The sequence below is a fragment of the Pan troglodytes genome, chromosome 1 (assembly GCF_028858775.2).
Source record: "Pan troglodytes isolate AG18354 chromosome 1, NHGRI_mPanTro3-v2.0_pri, whole genome shotgun sequence".
NCBI classification, from domain to species: Eukaryota; Metazoa; Chordata; class Mammalia; order Primates; family Hominidae; genus Pan; species Pan troglodytes.
Window position 1 is genome coordinate 88,503,751 of NC_072398.2, and position 25,100 is coordinate 88,528,850.

Sequence of the window (25,100 nt, forward strand, 5' to 3'; positions counted from 1 at the left end):
ATGGGAAGTACTTTCTCCTGTTTGGCAAGTTGCCCATATGAAATGTGAATAAGTATCAACTGTTACATGAACATATGATAATCTTCCAAATGAAGGTACATGCGTGACATCCATTTGCCATAATGCATTAGGACACAGACCTCTGGGATTAACTCCTGCCTCTTGAGTGGGCAGGTGTAAGACTTGACACTGGGTGCAATGTTGTACAATATCTTTTGCCTGTTTCCATGTGACATCAAATTTGTTTTTTAATCCTGCTGCATTTACATGAGTCAAAGCATGAAGTTCTTGGCCGGGCGCGGTGGCTCACGCCTGTAATCCCAGCACTTTGGGAGGCCGAGGCGGGCGGATCACGAGGTCAGGAGATCGAGACCATCCTGGCTAACACGGTGAAACCCCATCTCTACTAAAAATACAAAAAATTAGCCGGGCGTGGTAGCGGGCGCCTGTAGTCCCAGCTACTCGGGAGGCTGAGGCAGGAGAATGGCGTGAACCCGGGAGGCGGAGCTTGCAGTGAGCCGAGATCGCGCCACTGCACTCCAGCCTGGGCGACAGAGCGAGACTCCGTCTCAAAAAAAAAAAAAAAAAAAAAAAGCATGAAGTTCTTGTGCTTTTATGAATGCAGATGACACCAGTAAGTCAGCTTGTTCATTTGCTTTAGTCAAAGGCCCTGGTAAATTAGTGTGTGCTCGAATATGAGTAATATAAAATGGGAAGTTTCTTTTTCTTACAGTTTGTTGTAATAAATTGAATAGCTGGTTTAACTGATCGTCCATGCTATATTTAATTAGAGCTGTCTCAACATCCCTTGTAGCCTGTACTACATATGCAGAATCTGATATAATATTGATTGGTTGATCAAAATCTTGTAACACTGTAATGACTGCAACCAACTCTGCTCTTTGAGCCGATTAATATGGAGTTTTGATTACTCGTTCTTTTGGCCCTGTGTAAGCCACTTTTCCATTGCTGGAACCATCAGTAAATACTGTTAGAGCATTTTCTAAAGGTTCGTGTCTGGTAATTTTAGGTAGAATCCAAGTAGTCAATTTTAAGAACTGGAAGATTTTTGTTTTTGGGTAATGATTATCAATAATTCCCACAAAATTAGCAAGACCAATCTGCCATGCACCAGAATTGATAAAGGCTTGTCTAACTTGTTCCTTGGTTAAAGGGACAACTATTTTGTCTGGGTCATTTCCACATAATTTTATTATTCGTAATCTTGTCTGACCAATTAATGTAGCTATTTGATCCAAGTACAATGTAAAAGTCTTAACTGTACTGCGAGGAAGGAATGACCACTCCACAAGATCAGTATTTTGAATAATGATGCCTGTTGGAGAATGTGCAGTGGCAAAAATCAAAAGTTGGAGTGGGGCTAAGGGATCTATTCTATTTATTTGCGCTGACTGAATTTTTTCTTCCACTAATTTAATTTCTTTTGTTGCCTCTGGGGTTAACATTCTTTTACTATTTAAGTCTGAGTCTCCTCTTGAGATAGAGAACAAATTTGACATGGCATAAGTAGGAATGCCTAGAGTTGGCCGAATCCAATTAATATCTCCCAGCAATTTTTGAAAATCATTTAGTGTTTTTAATGTGTCTTTTCTTATTTCTATTTTTTGTGGCTTAATTTTTCTATTTTCTATCTGCATCCCTAAATAATGAAAAGGAGTAGAGGTTTGGATCTTATCAGATGCTATTGCCAGTCCTGCATTGGCAACCTCTGCTTGCAGAAATGTATAACAGTCAATTAATTTATCTTTCGTTTCTGCAGCACATAAAATATCATCAAAATAATGAATAATATAACAGTCTGAAAACTTGTCTCTAACTGGTTGAAGAGCTCGACCTACAAAAATCTGACAAATAGTTGGACTATTAAGCATTCCCTGAGGTAACACTTTCCACTGAAACCTGGTGGCTGGTTCTTTATTATTTATGGCTGGTATAGTAAAGGCAAATTTTTCGCAATCCGGCTCCGCCAGAGGGATGGTAAAAAAGCAGTCCTTTAGATCAATTATAATTAAAGGCCAATCTTTTGGGATCATGGCCGGAGAGGGCAACCCAGGTTGGAGAGGCCCCATGGGTTGAATTACAGCATTTACAGCCCTTAAGTCAGTTAACATACGCCATTTGCTGGATTTCTTCTGAATTACAAACACAGGAGAATTCCAAGGCGAGAATGAAGGCTCAATATGTCGCTTTTCTAACTGTTCATTTGCTAATAAATGTAAAGCCTCCAGTTTTTGTTTTGGTAGCGGCCACTGATTTACCCACACCAGTTTTTCTGTTTTCCAAGTTAACGGTATGGGTTTAGGAGGCTCTACAGTGGTCACCCCTAAAAAGGATACCCTATTCCTTCTCTTTCGTGATTTATTTTAGCCTCAATTGGAACTTTAATGCCATCTTCATTTTTTCCTAGTCCCTTTCCTGGTATATATCCCATCTTGGTCATGATTTTTTGACTCGTGGGGCTATATAATGTAGCGGTCATGGTGATTTCCGCACCCCATTGTTGTAATAAATCTCGACCCCACAGATTAAGAGGAATTGAAATGATCATTGGCTGAACAGTACTTTCTTGATTATGTGGCCCTAAGCAATGTAAAATCTCAGTACTTTGATACATTTCTGAGGCTGTGCCTATGCCAACAAGTCCTGTAACAGCCTTTTGTTTAGGCCAATTTTTTGGCCACTGATTTAAAGCAATGATAGGGACATCTGCTCCAGTGTCTACCAACCCTTCAAACTGTTTTCCTTGAATAATGGCCTTACACACAGGTCTGTTCTCTGAGACCTCACTTGCCCAATATGCAGCCTTTCCTGTCGGATCAGTGCTTCCAAACCCTCCTGTTCTTTTTATTTCACTATTTCCAACCTTAATATATGGCAGGAGTAATAATCGAGCAATCCTCTCTCCTGGACTGGCACTCCAAGGAATTGAAGAGCTAATAACCAATTGAATTTCGCCTTTATAGTCTGAATCAACCACACCAGTATGAATTTGAACTCCTTTTAGATTTAGACGTGATCTTCCCAAGATTAGTCCTACAGTCTCCTCAGGCAGCGGGCCATATACCCCTGTGGGGATTTTTTGTGGGGGCTCCCCTGGAAGCAGAGAGACTGCTTGTATAGTACATAAATCTACTGCTGCACTGCCACTTGTGGTGGGGGACAATTGTTGTACTGTGGTAACTGGCTGATTCCCTGAGGTACTTGGGACAGTGGGGGTTGTTGTCCCTGAAAACCCTGAGGAACAAAGGGCTGAACTGGGAATGCCCCAGTTTGTTGCAAGGCCTGAGGCTGGTCCCTTTACTAGTTTCCCGACAATGGTTGCTCATTTTTATCAAATTTGGAACGACATTGACTAGCCCCTTTGCTAGTTTCCCGACAATGGTTGCCCATTTTTATCAAATTTAGAACGACATTGACTAGCCCAATGTTTTCCTTTTTTACATCTTGGACATAAGTCAGGTGGCTCTCTACCTGTTGTTGTAGTAGCTTGAATAGTTATATTCTGTTTATTTAAGACTGGGCAATTCTTTTTTAAATGACCAATTTGACCACAATTATAACATTTTCCTCCAAATGTTCTAACTTGTCCTCCTAAAACAACTCCTGTTATTGCTTGAGCCATAAGCATAGCTTTATGCGTAGCTCCTCCAATTCCATCACGGGCTTTTACATACTCTGAGATTACATCTGATCCTGTGGGAACCTTTCCTTTTAATGGCTTAATGGCTGATTGACACTCAGGATTGGCCTTTTCGTATGCCATCAACTCCACTATGACCTTATGGGCTTTTTCATTGGCAATTGACTTTTGAGCAACATCTTGGAGCCTTGCCACAAAATCAGGGTAGGGCTCTTTTGAACCTTGTCTTACTGTATTAAATGAGGGGCAGGCGCTTCCTAGGTCTTGGATTTTTTCCCAGGCTCTAAGGCAGATAGCTCTAACTTGCTCAATGGCCTCATTTTGCATTAATGCTTGTTGACTAATAGTGCTCCAATTTTGACCTGTTCCTAATAGTTGATCTGCATCTATGTTAACTGGAGGATTGGCAGCCCTATTTCTTCGGACCTGTTCTTGTGCCCCATCAATCCAAGTCTTAAATTGTAAAAATTGAGAGGGTGAGAGAGACGATTTTGCCAGAATCTCCCAATCATAAGGAATGAGTCTATGTCCATGAGCAATGGAATCTAATAATGTCCTCATATAAGGGGAGTTGGGTCCATACTGTTTTACTCCCTCTTTCATATCTTTTAGCATTTTTATCTAAAAAGACTTGTATCTGGCTTCAACTGTGAGAGGCTCTCCCTCTTGGGCTCCTTCTCCAGGTGGCATCGGTTCTAACGTTACTGGGAATTGCCACGCCTCAGTATCTCCTTCCTTTCTTGACTTCTCAATAATTTCATGTAATTCACTACCCTGTCTACTAGGTGGTGCCATAGGATTGTCTCCTAGTGGGCGGCTGAGGGTATGGCGCCCTGCCCTGTGGTGCTGGGGGCATTCCTAGATATCCTTACTGACTTTCTGGGGGTGGCCGATACTGAAGTTCGGCCGGTGGCCAGTATTGATAAGCTACTGGCGGTTGGGTCTTATTTTCTCTAACCTGCGCTTGAGGTTGTAATGTTACGGGCACCTGACCTGCTGAAAGAGGACTTGGCCCTTGTGGTTTAGACTCTAATGGCCCCACTAATTCTGGACCTTTTCCTTCTAATTTTAACGTTTCAGGATATATCACCTCATGTAATTGATTATAGTCAACATTTTGCGTTGACTGAGCCATTACCGGCTCTGCTACATATTCGCAATGTAAAGTTTCCGTTTCCTTCTGGGATTTTTTTCCTTGTCTTTTCATTACAATCTATTATACAGCTTCCAGGGGCATCAGAAACTGAAACGCTATCTTCTTCTGTTTGAAATGGTTCTAAAGCTGCTTTAATAATGGGCCAATCATTCCATACTGTAAGTGGAATGATATTACCCTTCCTACCTGCTTGTTTTAGTTCCTTACCAATTCTTTTCCAATCTTTTAGATCTAAAGTTCCTTGTTCTGGAAACCATGGGCAAAATTGTTCTATTGTTTGAAATAGTTTGATTAGATTTTTGGTGGATACTCTAACTCCCCCTCTTTTTAAAAGAATTTTAATGAAGCTAAGATAAGAGGCATATTTACTTTTAGTTTTACTTTTAGTTTGCCCCATTGTCACCCTAGCTTCTTCCGAGTGCACAAGCTTACCGTAAGGCTGACTGTAGATGTACTCGGGATCTCTTGTTGACTTGTCCTCAATGACCACGCTCGAGCGTACCTTCACCCTAGAGAAAAGCCTCCACGTTGGGCACCAGATGAAGGGGTGGGTTGCCCCTCCACACCTGTGGGTGTTTCTCGTAAGGTGGAATGAGAGACTTGGAAAAGAAAAAGACACAGAGACAAAGTATAGAGAAAGAAATAAGGGGGCCCGGGGAACCAACGTTCAGCATATGGAGGATCCCACCAGCCTCTGAGTTCCCTTAGTATTTATTGATCATTCGTGGGTGTTTCTCCAAGAGGGGGATGTGTCAGGGTCACAAGACAATAGTGGGGAGAGGGTCAGCAGACAAACACGTGAACAAAGGTCTTTGCATCATAGACAAGGTAAAGGATTAAATGCTGTGCTTTTAGATATGCATACACATAAACATCTCAATGCTTTACAAAGCAGTATTGCTGCCTGCATGTCCCACCTCCAGCCCTAAGGTGGTTTTTCCCTATCTCAGTAGGTGGAACGTACAATTGGGTTTTATACCGAGACATTCCATTGCCCAGGGATGGGCAGGAAACAGATGCCTTCCTCTTGTCTCAACTGCAAGAGGCATGCTTTCCTTTTATACTAATCCTCCTCAGCACAGACCCTTTACGGGTGTCGGGCTGGGGGACGGTCAGGTCTTTCCCTTCCCATGAGGCCATATTTCAGACTATCACATGGGGAGAAACCTTGGACAATACCTGGCTTTCCTAGGCAGAGGCCCCTGCAGCCTTCCGCAGTTTTTGTGTCCCTGGGTACTTGAGATTAGGGAGTGGTGATGACTCTTAATGAGCATGCTGCCTTCAAGCATCTGTTTAACAAAGCACATCTTGCACTGCCCTTAATCCATTTAACCCTGAGTTTGACACAGCACATGTTTCAGAGAGCATGGGGTTGGGGGTAAGGTCATAGATCAACAGCATCTCAAGGCAGAAGAATTTTTCTTAGTACAGAACAAAATGGAGTCTCCTATGTCTACTTCTTTTTATACAGACACAGTAACAATCTGACCTCTCTTGCTTTTCCCCACAGTCTCAGATTCTGCTTATGTTGTACATGCCACTAAAAATATAGAAACTGCTACTATCAAACATATTGATAATTCTGAATTGGCTTCTTTATTTTCAAGGTTACAACAGGTGGTTCACCAGTGTAGACACCCTTCCCATATTACACATATTAGGTCTCATACCACTTTACCAGGACCCATGTCTGCCGGTAACCATGAAGTCGACTGTTTGGTGTCTTTAATGACCCAAGAAGCTCAGGAGTTCCATAATCTCACTCATGTCAATGCCACTGGCTTAAAAGATAAATTTGCTCTTACCTAGAAACAGGCTAAGTTTATTGTTCACAGCTGCCCTCAGTGCCAGGTCTTCGTACTTCCAAATCAGGAACCTGGTGTTAAGCCTAGAGGCCTAACTCCTAATGCTTGATGGCAAATGGATGTGACTTATGTTAGTTCCTTTGGCAGACTGTCATATGTGCATGTCTCAGTAGATACCTTCTCAGGTTTTATCTAGGCTACTTGACAAACAGGGGAAGGCATGGCCCATGTTTAAAAACATCTGTATTCTTGCTTTGCAGTTATGGGGCTTCCATATCAAATAAAGACAGACAATGCCCCTGGATATGTTAGTAAGGCTTTTGATTCATTTATACAACAGTAAGGAATTTCCCATATTACTAGAATCCCTTACAATCCTCAAGGACAGGCTGTGGCGGAACAGGCCAATCGCACTTTAAAAACCCAATTGTCCAAACAGTCTGAACAATCAAAACATGATTTAACTACTCCACACTCCCATTTACATTTGGCATTATTTACTTTAAATTTTTTAAATGTTCCTAAAGATAATACTGTAACTGCAGCCAAACGCCATTATACAGGCAAAAAATTTTCCTTAAACGAAGGCAAGTCAGTGTTATGGAAAAACTCTCAAACCAATACCTAGGAACCTGGCACAATTATAACGTAGGGAAGAGGATATGCTTGTGTTTCACCAGGAGATCATCAATCCCATGTCTAGGTACCCACCAGAAGACTCAAGCTTCAGGTGAATACTGACAACTAAAACCACAGACAAAAAACATCTGTGTCAGAGACTGCCTTCAGATGTGGTGAGATCTGTGCTGACTCCTCAGAAACAGGCACACCAAATCACAATAGGTGTAAATCAATCCTCCCTGATGGCAATGGAGACCCATCTAACTAATCCCACTTCTCCTGATTACTTTTCTTTTTCTCCTTACAAACCTAAAAATCTCACCATTTCTATTAGCCTGAAAATAACATCCCTATGTTCTTCTCTTCCTCCTTCAGCTCTCAATCTCACTTACACTAGGTTTTATTTAATGATTCTCCTCCTTATACTTTCTGTCTCACCAGTTTCCTCTCACACTGATTTACCTGCTACACATAATTATTCTTATTAGGCTTATGTGCCTTTTCCTCCACTTATTCGACCTCTCACCTAGATAGATGCTCCTGCGGAAATCTACACTAATGATAGTGTGTAGATGCCTAGAGCCACAGATGACCGTTGCCCTGCTCAACCAGGAGAAGAAGGCACTGTATTTAATGTTACCATAGATTATAAATACCCCCCTCTGTGCCTCAGACATGCACCTGGTTGCATCCACCTAGAAACTCAATTCTAGGCTGCTTATCTTCCGAAAACATCAGCTACAGATAAAATAGGACATTTAGTCTCTGGCCTCTCCCTTTCTCCTTTAAAACAAATGAAAGGAGAAGTAATGGGAGATACCCCATACTTTCAATATAAACCTGCAGGAAAACCATGCCCTAAAAATTTTGAGGGCCCATCTAAAACTTTAATTTAGGATGATTGTGTTAACTCACATGCAGTAATATTAAAAAAATGACTGATATGGTTTAGTAATAGACTGGGCACCAAAGGGCTATTTAAAAAATAATTGCTCCTCTAGTGGAAGGGAATTCCTGGAGGCTAATTATTTTATTTCTTATCAGGAGAACGAGAATCATCATTCTACTTTGCATAGGAGGATCAGCTCATTCTTTCCCTTAAAATGGGAAGATAAAGGCATTACCCATTCTGAGCCCAGAACACCCAGAACTTTGGAAATTGGCTATTGCCATGTCTGGACTGCAAGTATGGGAAGGGAAAACTATTTTGACTGTTGTTCCCACTACCGTCCCACTCTCTCAGTATCAACATAGACCCAGACATTCTGCTTTACTTACCTCCAACCTGACTATTCCCATACAGAGTTGTGTTAAGCCTCCTTACATGCTGTTAGTAGGAAATATCAAAATTTGGACAAATAATCAAACTTTCCAATGCATTAATTGTCATCTATACACTTGAATTAACTCCAATTTTGACTCCAGGAAAAGTGTAATGTTGGTTCGAGTTTGAGAAGGAATCTGGATTCCAGTAACTTTACCTAGACCTTGCGAATCCTCCCCCCAATACATTTAATTAATGAAGTGCTACAGCAAATTCTAAAAAGATCTAAGAGATTTGTTTTCATTTTAATCGCTGTTATCACGGGCCTAATTACAGTCACTGCAATGGCCACCACTGCTGGAATGGCATTACATCAATCTATTCAAACGGCTCATTTTGTTAATGATTGGCAAGCCAATTCCACCCAAATGTGGAATTCTCAACAAGGCATCCATCAAAAATTGGCAAGTCAAATTAATGATTTAAGACAGTATGTTATTTGGCTTGGAGATCAGGTAGTGAGTCTCAAACATCACATGCAAATGCAGTGCGATTGGAATACTTCAGATTTCTGCATCACCCCGTATTCCTATAACGAGACTGATCATTCATAGGAAATGGTCAAAGGACACCTTCTAGGTAGAGAAGATAATTTATCATTGGACATAACTAAATTAAAGAAACAAACTTTTGAAGCCTCTCAAGCTCACTTATCCATCGTGCCTGGAGCTGAGGCATTAGATCAGGTGGCAGAAAATCTTTATGGATTAAACCCCACTACTTGGATTAAGTCTACTGGGGGCTCCACTGTAGTAAATTTTGGAATATGTTTCTCTGTTTAATCAGCTTGTTTTTAGTGTCCCGGACCACTCAAAGAATCCTGTGTCAAAATCAAGAGAATGAACAAGCCTTCATTGCCATGGCACATTTATATAAAAAGAAAGGGAGAGATGTTGCAGGAAGTCAGGGACCCCAAATGGAGGGACCGGCTGAAGCCATGGCAGAAGAACGTGGATTGTGAATATTTTATGGACATTTATTAGTTCCCCAAATTAATACTTTCATAATTTCTTATGCCTGTCTTTACTGCAATCTCTAAACATAAATTGTAAAGATTTCATGGACACTTATCACTTCCCCAGTCAATACCCTTGTGATTTACTATGCCTCTCTTTACTTTAATCTCTTAATCCTGTCAGCCAAGGAGGATGTATGTCACCTCAGGACCATGTGATAATTGCATTAACTGCACACATTATAGAACATGTGTGTTTAAACAATATGAAATCTGGGCACCTTGAAAAAAGAACAAGATAACAGCAATGTTTAGGAAACTAGAGAGATAACCTTAAACTCTGACCACCGGTGAGCCAGGCAGAACAGAGCCATATTTCTCTTCTTTCAAAAGCAAATGGGAGAAATATCGCTGAGTTCTTTTTCTCAGCATGGAACATCCCTGAGAAAGAGAATACGCGCCTGGAGGTATAGGCTTATAAACAGCACCCCCGGGTGCGCCTGTCTCTTATGGTCGAAACTGCAGAGGTGAAATAGACTCCAGTCTCCCATAGCACTCCCAGGCTTATTAGGAAGAGAAAACTCCTGCCTAATAAATTTTGGTCAGACTGGTTGATCTCAAAACCCTGTCTCCTGATAAGATGTTATCAATGACAATGGTGCCCGAAACTTCATTAGCAATTTTAATTTCGCCTCGGTCCTGTGGTCCTGTGATCTCGCCCTGCCTCCTCTTGCTTTATGGTATTCTATTACCCCGTTAAGTACTTGATGTCTGTCACCCACACCTATTCGCACACTCCCTCCCCTTTTGAAAATCTCTAATAAAAACTTGCTGGTTTTTGTAGCTTGTGGGGCATCACGGAACCTACCAACATGTGATGTCTCCCCCAGATGCTCAGCTTTAAAATTTCTCTCTTTTGTACTCTGTCCCTTTATTTCTCAAGCTGGCCAATGCTTAGGAAAAATAGAAAAGAACCTATGTGAATATCAGGGCAGATTCCCCGATAGCTGCTTAGTTCATTGATGTATCCCAAGTGTCTCAAATAGTGCCTGACAGATAGTTCTTAACAAATATTAGCTTTTAATCACCCTTTGGCTTACCCTAGTGGTCATCTCCTCCAAAGAGATTTTTCTTAGTATTTTCTCCATTTTCTATCCCTACCCTCCGGATAGGAATATATTCCCATAGCACACTGTGTTTATTGTCAGGACTCAGGAAACGATGCCCTAAAATGATGGCCTCAGAAGCAGCCTCAGAAGTGAAAGTTTTTCTCTGACCTTCTCCTGCCCTCCTGTCTATCAGTCCCATTCTCCCCTAGGCTAGCCATAGACACTGGAATCCCTCTTTCCCAAGGTGGGCCATAGAAGCCAAAACCCCTTTTCCCCAAAGCCAGACATAAAACTTAAATATACCACCCTAACTTTCCTTGAGCCTTTCTCTGTAAAAAAAAAAAAAAAATAGCTATAAAGAAATTATCTGACCTATCTTGTTTGATTGTGAATCATAAGACCCCCATTCTAGAGAGGGCCTGCCCCACACATGGGAGGAAGGAAAGAATCTGGCACAGAAAGGCCAAGCAGAATCTAGAAAGATAGGCCTTGCTGGGTTTCCCGCAGTCAGTCTATTGGCATTCAGTCATACCCTTTTTGTCCAATCATATTTCTCCATGACTGTCCATACTTTGTTGAACCTAAGCATAAAAATGGACAATTTGCCCTGTATCTTTGGCTCTTCATTTGGAAGGCTCTGCTTACACGTTAAATTCATCTGTATGCCTTTCCTCCTTAATCTGCCTCTTGTCAGTGATTTTTGGCAAACCTTCAGAAGGTGAAGGGGAAGCTTTCCCTTGGTCCCCACGTTACATTTATTATAGTCATCAAGATAATATATTAGGATTATTTGTTTGTGTGTCTGTCCTCCCACATTGGTATATTAAATATTTTTAAATAGAATCATGTACTTTTTATGTCTATGCCTCTAGGGACTAACAACATGCTTACTGAAATGAGAATAGACAGGAAACACAAGACCAGAGAGGAGATATGACTTGTCATCAGTTTATTTGAAAGTCTACTGGTATGAGAGTAAGGTAGAGAGCCAGGCCCAACCTCAGTTGGCCTTACTCAATTCTTTCATTTTCTGGGGACAGTACTAGATTAATTATAAGCAACATCCCCTTCCCCCATGCCCACTTTTCAAGCTCCAACTTTTCTTGAGTTCCTAAGCAGGAGACCTGGACCTCCAGCAAAAACCATACTCACTGCTCCTAAGCAGAAATCCCTTCCTTCTCACCTGTTCCACCAGCCCAGGCTATACCCTGGGCCTGTCAGCAACACTGCCTTCTCTAGGGCAGGTCTCACTCTGAATCTCATTGGCAGGTCACTTGGTACATATGACCGTGGTGTCCGGCAGCAACGTGACTCTGAACATCTCTGAGAGCCTGCCTGAGAACTACAAACAACTAACCTGGTTTTATACTTTCGACCAGAAGATTGTAGAATGGGATTCCAGAAAATCTAAGTACTTTGAATCCAAATTTAAAGGCAGGGTCAGACTTGATCCTCAAAGTGGTGCACTGTACATCTCTAAGGTCCAGAAAGAGGACAACAGCATCTACATCATGAGGGTGTTGAAAAAGACTGGGAATGAGCAAGAATGGAAGATCAAGCTGCAAGTGCTTGGTGAGTCAGGGGAGCCAAAGAGCAAATCCCCGCTCCAGTGGCCCCGGATGGACCACTGTAGGGCTTCCTGGGAGGCATGGGGCACTCTCGGGGAGGAGGAGAGAAAAACCTCAGGACAGGTTTGATTCATTTTTCCTTGATCCAATTCTATTTGGGAGTGAGCGTAGGTCAACAGATCTCCAAATTAACAATCTTAGGACATTTAACACCTCTTCTGAAGTTAGTGAGTCTAAGCTTTGAAGAGAAGGAGAACTAGAGATTTTTCCTATTTCCTTCATTTTGTCCTGTGATCAACCTAAACCAGCTCAGCTCATCTTGATTATATCTCCGAAATTAGGCTTCATTGGACTTAAGAAAAAAGAGAATGTATTAATATAAAGAATGGGGCAGGAGTTATCAGGAGAATTTTTCAACTTTCATAATGGGCAGGACAAAAAAACTTCCACTCATAGCTCCAGTCTAACCAGTGTATATGGAATAAGGACTCAGGCATTATACCTGGAGCCAGACAGACTTGGGTTCAAAACTGGTCAGTTGCTCACTAGCTGTGCAGCCTTGAAAAAAGATCTTCACATCTCTGTGCCCATATTAGGTAAGATTCTTTTGATAGCAAATAACAGAAACTAATTCAATGTACCTTTACAAAAAAAGGAGAATTTAGTTTAAGCAACTAGGGCTACTTAAAGCAATTCAAAGAGTTTAAAAGAGCTAGGAAGGGCTTAAGGGGAGAAGATTGAAAACCAGGTTCGGGCCAGAACCCCTAGCTTCAGGAATCTGTGGACTGTGCCTATGGATTTGGATTCCTGCCATTTTACACATGTTATCTCTCAAAACTTAGACTTTTGCTCCTCTGAGTTTCAATTCTCAGGGCAATTTAAAGAGAGAGAAACTGATAGTCCCAATTTAGTTCAGGTGTGTGTACCTGATCTAAACATTTTTGGTGAAAGGATCAGATTATAGGGCAGAAACATGGATATGGGGAGGGCTCCAGGGGTTGGGGTATGCAATTCTTGTAGAAGAGTGGGGCTAAATAATCCAAGAGTGGTGTTCCCTTGAGAGCCTTGGGTTCTTCATCATATTATGAGAATAATTCTACTTACCTTTCAGGATGTTATTAGAGTCAAAGTAGATAAGGAAAGTGAAAACATTTTTTAAAATGTCAAAACATGAAAATGAAGAGTGTTGTATACATTCAAGTTCCACTAGCCAGACAGTCCCTGATCCAAGCAGTCAGATTCCCCTTCTAACTCTTCTTCCATGTCATATGGGCTGAAAATTCAGAAAGTCCTGGGAACAAAAAGATTCAAGGTCTCTTACAGTGGTGTTCTGGTTAACAAGCTCTACAAGATTTAAAAAAAAAAAAAAAAAAAGCCCTAAAGTGTATCATTTACCAACTTTGTAATTTCTGTGGTTTAAATACTGCTACCACAGTTGATTTCAATAAACTAATGGTTTCACAAAAAGCTTGCAAAATTTCTGAGTACTTAAAAATCCACAAACTGGCTTGGGCTTCAGCACATCCTGCCTGAGGGTAAGATTTCCAGGAAGTGATTAGCAGAAAAAATGGTCCTCTGGTCCAGCCCAAGCATTTCTGACAGCTCAAAGTGAGCATCTTGGAGCTGGACAACCCAAGCTGGCTCAATTAATTCCATCAGCAAAGTGCCCAGTGCTGTGCTGATCACCATGGGAAATGCAGAAGGAGTGTAAGATATGAGGCTAGAACACAGGAAATGGTGAAAACCAGGATAAAAATTGCTCAATTAAAACATATAGGGGAAGTCCAGGAAACTTTTATCACCTCTGTAGTCTGAGCAATCTTTTAGCGATCTGAGATCAGCTTCACAGAGGAGACAAAACTAGAGTTCTAGAGACCAGATTGGTAGAGCTTCTAGAGCCTCTCCACACATACAACCAAGAGGCAAGCTCTGATCTGGTCAATTCTCTGCCATCTTTTAATCTTATGGGATTTGAGTTGCATTGATTCTGCAGATGTTTCACCCTGACCAGAATGAAAAGATCTCAGAGGATTGCAGGTAAACCAGCCTTAGCCAAGGAAGGACCAGATGCTGGGACTATCTCTCATTCTCTCCGGCAGCAGTACAACAGTAATAATGGTAAAATGGCCTCTAGAATGTATGCAATAATTACACTCTGCAAAAAGCAATTATCCATGACAGGTGACGTTTTATCTTACTAACATTGTGCGATGAGGTAGAGTCAGTTTACAGATGACAGCAAGGGGGTTAACTACCTTGCCTAATGTCACTCCACTAGAGTCAAGTCCAGGACCCAGGCTGGTCTCACTCCAAAACTAGTGTTTTTGTGCCTACTTACCTCCCTCCCTCCCTTCTTTTTTCTCTTTCTTTTTCTTCTCTTCTCTTCTCTCTCTCTTTCTTCCTTTCTTTCTTCTTTTTTTTTTTTTTTTTTGAAGGTCTTCTCCTTACCCAAGCTGGAGTGCAGTGGTATAATCATAGTTTATTGCAGCCTGGAACTCCTGGGCTCCAGCAATCCTCCTACCTCAGCCTCCTGAGTAGCAGGGACTAAAAGTGCACACCACCACACCTGGCTACTTTTCTTTTCTTTTTAGAAACTGAGTCTCTCAATGTTGCCCAGGCTGGTCTCTTAACTCCTGGCTGCAAGCAATCCTCCTGCCTCAGCCTCCCAAATTGCTGGGATTACAGGTGTGAGCCGCTGCACCCGGCTGTGTTTTATCCTTTCTATCTCATAACTACTTCATTCATCCTTTCATGAGATACTTATAGAATACCTGCCATGTGGCAGGGATTGTGCTAGACATGGAGATACCAAAGTTAGCAGACCAATCTGTTTATCACAATTGATGCGGCTGGAAGTTACATGAAGTTCTTCTCTGTAGCTCTGCCAGAGTCTAGAAGGCTGGCACCTGCACTGGATGGTTGTGCAAAGGACTTTGCCACGCGCAGGCAGGTACCTCTTACCTTAGGACTCTTGCTAAAGCTGAGTCCGATAATTGGAAAGACAGACCAGCCAAGGTGCCCGCCATGAACCATTGCTAGAGAAGGGTCCCTGAGCATCTCAGACAGTTGATATACTAAGTCTGACCCCAGCAAGTCTCTGGGCTGTTCGTTCAGGCTCACACACGATCATAACCCCATTTTGTTCCCAGAGCATATGATGGACTGTGGCGCCCCCTCCAGGACGCAGCTTAGCTTCACTGCCTAGGAGCCGCTCTTGCAGTGAGTCTGTGAGGCCTCAGGAGGTCAAGGCTGCTCACTGGCTCCCTCTGTAGAACTTCTTCTTCATGACTCTGCCTCCTGGGGCACTCAGGCCCCTTCCCTGGATCCCTTTGTTCTTTGTTGGCTAAACCTTCACAGCATGAATGCCTCACTGCCTCATCTTATAACATCCTCCTCACTTTCAGACCCTGTACCCAAGCCTGTCATCAAAATTGAGAAGATAGAAGACATGGATGACAACTGTTATCTGAAACTGTCATGTGTGATACCTGGCAAGTCTGTAAACTACACCTGGTATGGGGACAAAAGGCCCTTCCCAAAGGAGCTCCAGAACAGTGTGCTTGAAACCACCCTTATGCCACATAATTACTCCAGGTGTTATACTTGCCAAGTCAGCAATTCTGTGAGCAGCAAGAATGGCACGGTCTGCCTCAGTCCACCCTGTACCCTGGGTAAGAAGGATCCCTGGGAGCTGAGGGGGGCACAGGGTAACTGGAGTTGTTTTGAACAAAGAAAGGCTGGGGGTCCTACTCAGCCTTCTTGCACAGTGTGGTGGTGAATCCCTAAGGTGTCTGGGAGAGCTGGGAGACGTGGGTTCTGCCACCAGCTCTACCACCACCTCCCAGCCAGCTCACCTCAACTTCGTGGGGCTCAGTGTTCTCACCTGCAAAGGACGTTTGGGAGAGATCTCTGATACTCCTCTTCCCTCTCCCGCTCTAACAAAGCATAGTCCTAACATCTGAGGCCAGGGTCATCATAGAGTAGACTGAAACATCAGGGTGAGCAGGGAGAAGGAAGGGCAAGTGGGCGAGCAGCTGTCTAGAGGGGCTTCATTAGACAGCCGAAGTCAGCCAAGGAAAGAGGGACCGAGGTCATTAGACAGCCAAAGTCAGCCAGGGAAAGAGGGACTGAGGAGACGGGCCTGAGAGAGGCCGTCGAAGAGGCGTGAGAGCCTGAGCCTCAGGCGAAGCTTCTCCTCCCCAGCCTGATGTTCCTAGATGAAGTTAGGAAGCCAAATTCCCCTGTCTCCTGGGAGGATCCACTCATGAGTGTCACACCTGGCTCTAGATCAGGCCTACACTGGTGCTAGCATGGGACAGCTAAGGCCATGGGTTTTAGAGTCAGTCATACCTGGGGTCACTTCTAGGACTGTCACTTACTAGCTAAACAAGTTACTTAGCTTCCCCAAGTCATGTTCTTCCTAAATAAAGGACAAAATAACAGTTCCTATCTCGTGCTAAGGATTCAATGAGACAAGACACGTAACCTGCCTATCACAGTGGCTGACAAGTCCTTAGTAAGCGGGAGCTAAATGAGACGCAGTCTCTTAGAGTTTTGGGGACCCTTAATAAACTTGGATCAATATCTCCAGCACTCTAGGAAATACCAGAGTCAGATACCCTCCACAATCCTGAAGTCAGATCCCTGAGCCCTAGCGTACACATTCTTCTAGAATAACTCAGACCTGAGGTGCTCACATTCACCTGTGACCCCTGTCATGCCCAGTCATCAGGGATCCTGGCCTCTGAGAACGTTGCTGTTTTGTGGTCTTCCTGGGCTCTGTCTACCCTCCTTAACTGCACTGATTTCTTTATCTCTACTCCCACATGTGGACTACAGAGACTGTGTATGCTCTTCCTTATTCTTCCTAACTAATTGGCCCTGTCTCTACCAGCCTCTCCTGATATGCCTTGCTCTTCTGCCACCACAGACCCACTGTGACAGTGTGGTATCTGACCATGAGAACACAATTTGGCTGGTGGTTCCAACACCACCCTCATATCAATATCACATCCTGAGATCCAGAAAAAGGAAGAAGCACATTCCCTGTCCTCTATAAAATGGGTGTGACTGTTCATCCGAAGAGAGGATAAAAGCAATAATAAATCCATTTTTTTTGGAAGGGTAAACCCATCTGTCACTTTTTAGTCACCAAAATTATCCTAGAAAGCCCCCTCAAACTCCCTTCCCTACTGTATCACTCATTCCTTTTTTTTTATTTTCTCCAGCTCAGCCCTTCCCCACCCCAGCATCTAAGCTTTCCTTCCATCCTTTTTCTTTTTCTTTCCTTTTCTGTCTTCCTTTCTCTTCCCTTCTTCTTCCTAGTTGGTGCAGATACTTAGTGGGGTAGAGAAACAAGGAAAGGAAGTGGTCCTTTTCTCTCTAAAGTCAGCTGTGCATTGTATCATGTGGTCATCTGTCTGTACCTGAAGATCTACCCTACCTCGTTGATGTCCAGAGTAGGGGAGCAATGCTTTCCCAGGCCACAGATATGTCGAGGTAACCTTTGAGCACAGGGCCCAGGTAAGCCAGTGATATTTAAGGAATTTCTGCATTTTTTATACTTTATGTTTGGGGAGATTGAGGAAAAGAATATCCCAGGCAAATAGGATGGGATTCAGGGAAGAAATTCATTTCCCTGCTCTGTGAGCTCCCACACCAGTGTCTCTAGTACCCTTTCCCCTTCTCAATACATTAGTCAAGATAAAGATACCTAAGCATATAGGGTTTTCTTGCTCTTTCAGCCCGGTCCTTTGGAGTAGAATGGATTGCAAGTTGGCTAGTGGTCACGGTGCCCACCATTCTTGGCCTGTTACTTACCTGAGATGAGCTCTTTTAGCTCAAGCGAAACTTCGAGGCCAGAAGATCTTGCCTGTTGGTGATCATGCTCCTCACCAGGACAGAGACTGTATAGGCTGACCAGAAGCATGCTGCTGAATTATCAACGAGGATTTTCAAGTTAACTTTTAAATACTGGTTATTATCTAATTTTATATCCCTTTGTTGTTTTCTAGTACACAGAGATATAGAGATACGCATGCTTTTTTCCCACCAAAAATTGTGACAACATTATGTGAATGTTTTATTATTTTTTAAAATAAACATTTGATATAATTGTCAATTAACTGAATTCCTGAAGTTGTCCCAAATCTGTCAGACAGTGCCTGCTCCATCAGCTGGGAGAAACTGGAATCTGGAGACACAGTGGGGAGAGCCTGGAGCCACCGGCTCCTGTGTGTCAACACAGCTGAGGAGCCAATTTGTGCTACCACTGACCCTTATTCCAACATCCATGCTAAGCTTCCTGGGGCTCCAGCTCCCCTGCCAAGCCTTTGCCTCCTTCCCAGTGGCTTGCCTTGCTCTGGCCCCTCTGAGGACCACTCTCCTAAGTCTGCTGCAAACATAGGTTCAGGCTTGCTCTCGCAGAAGGAAGGATGCAGCTCTATCTCATAAGAAGCATTCCTGCAAACATAGGTTCAGGCTTGCTCTCGCAGAAGGAAGGATGCAGCTCTATCTCATAAGAAGCCTTCCTGCCCCACAAGCCTCGCATAGGGAGCTGAATTCTCTCTCCTCTTTTCCATTGACTGTGTGGGCAACTCTTCAACTCCTAGTTGTTTCATGGGATCCAAAAAAACCATCAGATCGACACAGTGTTCTCACCAGAGTTGTCCACTATATGCAGGTAGGCGCCCCCAGGCCCACCACTGACATAACACCTGGGATTTTTGCTTAATGTCCCCTCCTCTAAGTCTCCTCATGTGCCTGGAGCTGAGAGGGTCACTACAGAATGCACTTCCCCTTCAGAAAACTGCCCACCACAGACTGCTTGCCTTTCAAACCAGACCAGCCTCCCCCATCTCCCTCGTGGCCCTTCCCTCCTCACCCCATCTCCTCGGTGACAGATACAGTGCTGTGTGTTTGCCAAACCTTCTCATTTTCCCCTGGGTGAGTGAAAAAACTCTTTTTCCCAGCTACTTTTGTGTTTAGCTGGAGCCATGTGATGAAATCTGTCCAATAGAAAGTGGGCGGCATGGATGTGGCAGGAGTGAAGGACTTCGGAAAGTCTGGCTATATGATGCAAGGAACTGCATCGGAGCCATTGTTTGGAAGGCAGCTGCCTGCCCTACATTGCACAAGCATGATAAGAAAGGTAGGGTTTTGTCTTTTCCACAAGACAGCCTGGGCTTCTGAAGAAACCCACCACCCTGAGCCCAGCCTGTAGTCTCATCCAAAATCACCTCTGAGCAGCCTGCATCCCCATCCAAACTCACTTCTGAGCAGTCTGCATCCCATCCGAACTCACCCCTGAGCAGCCTGCATCCCCATCCAGACTCACTTCTGAGCAGCCTGCATCCCCATCCGAACTCACCCCTGAGCAGCCTGCATCCCTATCCAAACTCGCTTCTGAGCAGCCTGCATCCCCATCTGAACTCACCTCTGAGCAGCCTGCATCCCCATCCAAACTCACTTCTGAGCAGTCTGCATCCCATCCGAACTCACCCCTGAGCAGCCTGCATCCCTATCCAAACTCACCTCTGAGCAGCCTGCATCCCCATCCGAACTCACCTCTGAGCAGCCTGCATCCCCATCTGAACTCACCCCTAAGCAGCCTGCATCCCCATCCGAACTCACCTCTGAGCAGCCTGCATCCCCATCTGAACTCACCCCTAAGCAGCCTGCATCCCCATCCAAACTCACCCCCGAGCAGCCTGCATCCCATCCAAACTCACCTCTGAGCAGCCTGCATCCCCATCTGAACTCATCTCTGAGCAGCCTGCAGTTCCATCCAAACTCACCTCTGAGTATCCTGCATCCTACAGGTGGACCATTTCCATCCCCTTTCTGTAAGCAGCACCCTTTTCCTTCCCCTCACTTTTCTCAGTGGAAGAAGAGGGTTTTGGGGGGAATTTCACACACACACACACACACACATATACACACACACACATATACACACACACGTGAGCGCGAATGGGATAAACAAGCAGTAAGAAGGAAACAAATGCCACTTTCTGTCACAAATAAGCACATTCCTCAGCTGCTGAGGAACCAGCGCGCCTCTGCAGACATTGTATTTGTATTATTTCCAGTTACTTGGAAACCTGAGGTAAATCTCACCTTAGACGGCTCAGGTCACAGACACCAACGGTTCCCTGCTCCTCCCATCCCTCAAGGCAGTGCCAGATACATAATTTGTGGGGCTCAGTGCAAAATGAAAATGTTGGCTCCCCTTGCTCAAAAAGCAAGGAAAATGTGCCAATAAAAGTACTGAAATATTAAGCCTTTTCTTTTCTTCCACAGTCTCTCTACTTGAGATGGTATTTTTTTTATTTGCTTGCTATTTAATGCTGTTCTAAGTAAAGGCAAATTAAAAATTTAAATTATCATGAATTTTACTTTCTATATTTTAAAACGTTAGCTTTAAATGAAAATAGAATATTTAATTCATATTTGGGATCATTGCAATTACTCAATTTCTATTTCGTGGCTCATGCATGCATATATATTTTGTTCTTATTGGAAGTGTGAAAATGCTGCGAAAACCCAACTTAACTTTTTTATTTTACTTCTTGTTGCACACACATTCTCCCAACACTCTGTGAAAGCCAGTGGCTCCCATAACGTCACCACTTTGCACTTGCTTTGAGTTTCACTGAACTCCCACATATTTTGGGTAGGTCCGCTGGAGTGCTGTGTTCATGGGATATGAAAAAGGGTAACAAGGAATGTTGGCAGACATGCAGATTACACGTATCTTCCCTTCTCACCTGCATGCTTAAGCAGAAGCTGAAAGAGAAAATTATCAAGAATTTCCAGATAGTGTCAGCAGCAGCAGAGCACTAACCCAGGTTCAAGGCCCTTCTGACCTGGGGCCCCGTGTCACTGCACAGGTCACAAGCCCGTGAAGCCAAATTTACCTCAAGGACAACTAATATCTTACACCAAGACAATGGCCTTCTCTGGAAGTCACAAGGCCTGGTTCTTATGTTCCCCAGCCCCTCATATGTTTCTATGCATCAAAAGTTAGTAGAAGCTGGGCGCAATGGCATACACTGTAGTCCCAGCTACTCCCAGGGCTGAGGTAGGAAGATCACTTGAGGCCAGGAGTTGGAGGTTGCAGTGTGCTGTGATCATACCTGGGAAAAGCCACTGCCAGTCCTGCCTGGGAAACAAAGCAAGACCCTGTATCCTCAAAAAAAAAAGAAAAAAAAGGTTAGTGTGTTCCCTTATCAGTATACGCAAGCCCATTTGTCTTTGTGCAAAGAGGATACTCCAGAATTTGCCTTAATTTCCAGTCATGAGTATACTCTTGTGAACTGAGGTCTCAGGATAAGTTGCTTCCCCTTGGCCTTCAGGTGGCTCAGGCAAGCTCCTGCACTGCCCTCTGCTGGCTCCAGCGCAGCAAGTTTAAGTAAAACTTAAAGCCTTGGATTAGGTCAGTGCTTCTCAAACTCTAACTTGCCAGCAAATCGCCTGGGGATCTTGTGAAAATGCAGACTTTGAATCAGTAGGTCTGGGGTGGGAACCAGCTTGTCTCAACAGCCAGCATGAGGTTACACATGGAAGGTTGGCAAGGCCAGGAGCTCCTGTGGACTAAGAGAAAGTAACCCTCATATCTGGCTTTGCACAAATAAGCAGCTTGGATTGGGCCCTTGTGTTGGGACCAGGTAGGGGTACATATAAATAGACCTGGCCCCTCAGATCAGTGAGTTCATTCATTTACCACCTATATTTACCAAGTGCTTACCTATGCTAGGGGTCCCATGCTGGAAGCCACTTAGTAAGAACAAACACTGACTACCACGTATGCCCCAGGCTCTGTGCTGAGCTCATTACCTGAAAGGCTTTCTTTTTTTTTGAGAAGGAGTGTTGCTCTGTCACCCAGACTGGAGTGCAGTGGCGCGATCTCGGCTCACTGCAAGCTCCGCCTCCCAGGTTCATGCCATTCTCCTGCCTCACCCTCCCGAGTAACTGGGACTACAGGCGCCTGCCACCACGCCCAGCTAAATTTTTTGGCATTTTTAAAGTAGAGACAGGGTTTCACCGTGTTAGCCAGGATGGTCTCGATCTCCTGACCTCATGATCCGCCCGTCTTGGCCTCCCAAAGTGCTGGGATTACAAGCGTGAGCCACTGCGCCTGGCCATGTCTTTCTTTAAGGAACAGGGCTGTGGCTTGTTTAGAGTGGAAGTGTTTCCAAAAGTCTTCATTGAGGATTTGGACTTTAAATGGTTTCTTTGGCCAGGATAATTTTACACAACTGTTGGTATGATCAAAGCAGCCTTAGAAAGGTTCCATCTCTCATTGTCCCTTCTTGTCCAGGAATAAAAAGATCAAGCTCCTCCACAGTGTTCTTGGGCTATCTTCAAGTGCGTTTGTTAAAGTGGCAGCTCCTGCACCTGGAGAGTGTGCTCTCTCTTCCCCACAATTCTTTCTACTCCTCCTCCCCCATCTCTAACCTCCTTAGAAGACTGCATGGTGGGGCAGAGGATGGATTTAGCCCAGAGCCACCTGCACCAGCTGGCAAATGCTAACCACAGGCTCTATTCTCTTTCGCCAGCTGCTCTGCCCAGCCCTTTGCCCCAGTTGGGTGAGTGAGAGCCCACTCCTTTTGCCTGGTCCCCTCCCCCAACTCCAGCCTGCCTGTCTTTCCTCCTCTCTCCTCCACCATCTTCTCCTCCTACAAATTTTTGTCACCATCATGTTCTATTCCCATCATCTTTCCATCTCTCATTTTTCTGTTCCTCTGTCTCACCCCATCCTGCTGATTATTTTTTTTCATAACTCCCACTTTTCACCCAGACCTCACCACGCCAATTCTGCCTCTGATGTTCCAGCTGCCCATGAGGGTCTGCACATCCCTTGACAGGCAGTGCCTTGGTTTGTTTCCTTCCTCCTTTACTGACATAGGAAACACAGTCCCCTCAACAAGTGTCTCCTATCCCTGTGACTAACTTGGTCAGAGACTCCTAAGGAGCCGACAACGCAGCAAACACATTGGTTGGTTCTCTCAACAGATATTTGCGATAGGATTTCCAAAGGCACTTTTCCTAATGCCTCATATTTAGAGCTAGGACAAAAGACTTCACATTCTAGAAAGCTGCAAATAAATTGGGGCAGCACCACCTCTAGGGCTTAGGAAGGGTGACTGAACTGGTTCTACTACCCCAGTGTTATTCACCCCCACTCTATATAAACAGAGGACTAGGGAGAGAAGAGAGAAAGAGGATCATCAGGATCAAAAGTGTTGGAGTTTGGGGAGTCCTGCAGCTTTCCCCTTCCCTTCCTATGGGTAAGGTTCTCCACCCATAGTGCCACATGAAAGAGACCTCCAAGAGTGCCACGTGAGAGGTTCAAGGTATGCAAAAGAAAGGGAGACTAAGGTCTCAATTCTCGGTTGGGTAGTGGATCTGTTGATTTTCTTCATGGTAGAAACATGACATTGCAGCAAGTTCGGGAGCAGCCTGCATACTCACTGTTTGGCATGGCAAAGATGTAGTAGTTTCCACAGTGGATGCTGCAGGCATAGTCAGGCTTCACTTGTCTTGCCACCCTGGCCACCAGGTAAGCAGATCTCCAGCAGCAAGAGGTTTTATTGATACATCATTGGTGGGAGCTGAGTGGGAGGAGGGCCGGAAGAGGCCAAGCCAGAGATCTCCCACATCAGCACACTACTCAGTGGAGAGTTCCCCACCCCCACCTTGAAAGCCGTTACACCTGTGCTCTACAACAAATAGAGACAACCACTAGCAGCCAGGTAACTAAGACATAATTTGGTCCTCTCCTCCTGGCCCTATATGATTTGAGAAGCTGGAACTAGATGAGGTAAAATAGAAGGGGAAAGATCAGACCACACCCTCTTCCCTATTACAGATTTTTAGATCATCAGACAAGCTTGGGCTGAAGTGACAGGAACAAGTAAAAGGGGAGTTTTACATCTGAGCTGTACTGTTAAGTTACTGGAAGTGATAGAAACGAAAGTGAATGATTTTCCCAAAACCTCCTTAAGTGATAGGAGGCAGATTTGACACAGTCCTCATGTGAATGGGGGAAAATAGTTCTTTGATGTTAGCTCCCAACACACCAAGTTCAGACTGTTCAAAAAACTGGTTAGATGTATTCATTGAGCAGCTGCTATGAGTCAAACACCTTTCCAAATTTAACACTGAGAATGGCAGGGATAGTTCTTGTCTTCCTACATGTTTTGTTCTAGTCTGGAAGATAGTCATAAGGAAAATCAGTAATTTAATCCCAATGATGTCAATGGCTGCATGTGTCAAATATGACAATTGCTAGATGGAAGAACTATTTCAGACTGAGATAAGTCAGGAAGATTGAATCTTCTTTTGAGGGTCAGATTCCTTTTGGAATCGAGACTGAAAAAGGAGAGGTGTTAGATAGGTCAGAGGAGTATGTGTGGAAAAGCCTTCAAGGAGGAGGAAGTAGGAGAATGCAAGGATAGCTGAGAAGGACAAAACAATCTGGCTGCTGGAAAGATTTGCATAAAAAGGTATCTAAATAAAGCTGTTGCCTAATTTCTAGACGGTAAATAGCTATCTTGACTAGTGGCTCTGGAAAAGTAAACCAGTTCTCAAAGTATGAAATATTATTTGTCATAATAATTCTGGGGTTATGTTTTCACAAAATCAGAGTCATATTAATGAGAGAAATCTCTTTTCCTAACGTAACTGAGGCCTGCTTATTTATTTAGAAACCTAGTGAGAAAAATCTCACCGTAGGGAGATTCAGCTAGAATGCAGTGGACCCATCTTCTGCCTAATCCTTTACACCCGTGTTTACCTTTCCCCAGTTTAAAATCAGCTTTGAGTGAGCAAAGGAGAATTTCACTTAGCATCTGGCCAAAGATGAGGCATTTGCATTTGTAAAAGATGAGAAAGGATG

At 43.9% G+C, this 25,100-nt stretch overlaps 1 protein-coding gene across 2 annotated transcripts in view; it reads left to right on the forward strand.

Moving 5' to 3' along the window:
• CD48 (CD48 molecule) overlaps window positions 1-18,329 on the forward strand; it is a 33,972-nt gene extending 15,643 nt beyond the window's left edge. Inside the window, exons 2-4 of one of the 2 annotated variants that reach the window (XM_001172145.4) lie at window positions 11,901-12,203; window positions 15,604-15,870; window positions 17,944-18,329. In XM_001172145.4, coding sequence (XP_001172145.2) covers window positions 11,901-12,203; window positions 15,604-15,870; window positions 17,944-18,023 — 650 coding nt within the window. In that variant the 3' untranslated portion in view covers window positions 18,024-18,329. Of the gene's footprint in view, window positions 1-11,900; window positions 12,204-15,603; window positions 16,104-17,943 lie in introns of those variants that run through there. The other variant, XM_009435717.3, reaches the window with a different exon arrangement.
• Window positions 18,330-25,100: the final 6,771 nt, after the last annotated feature.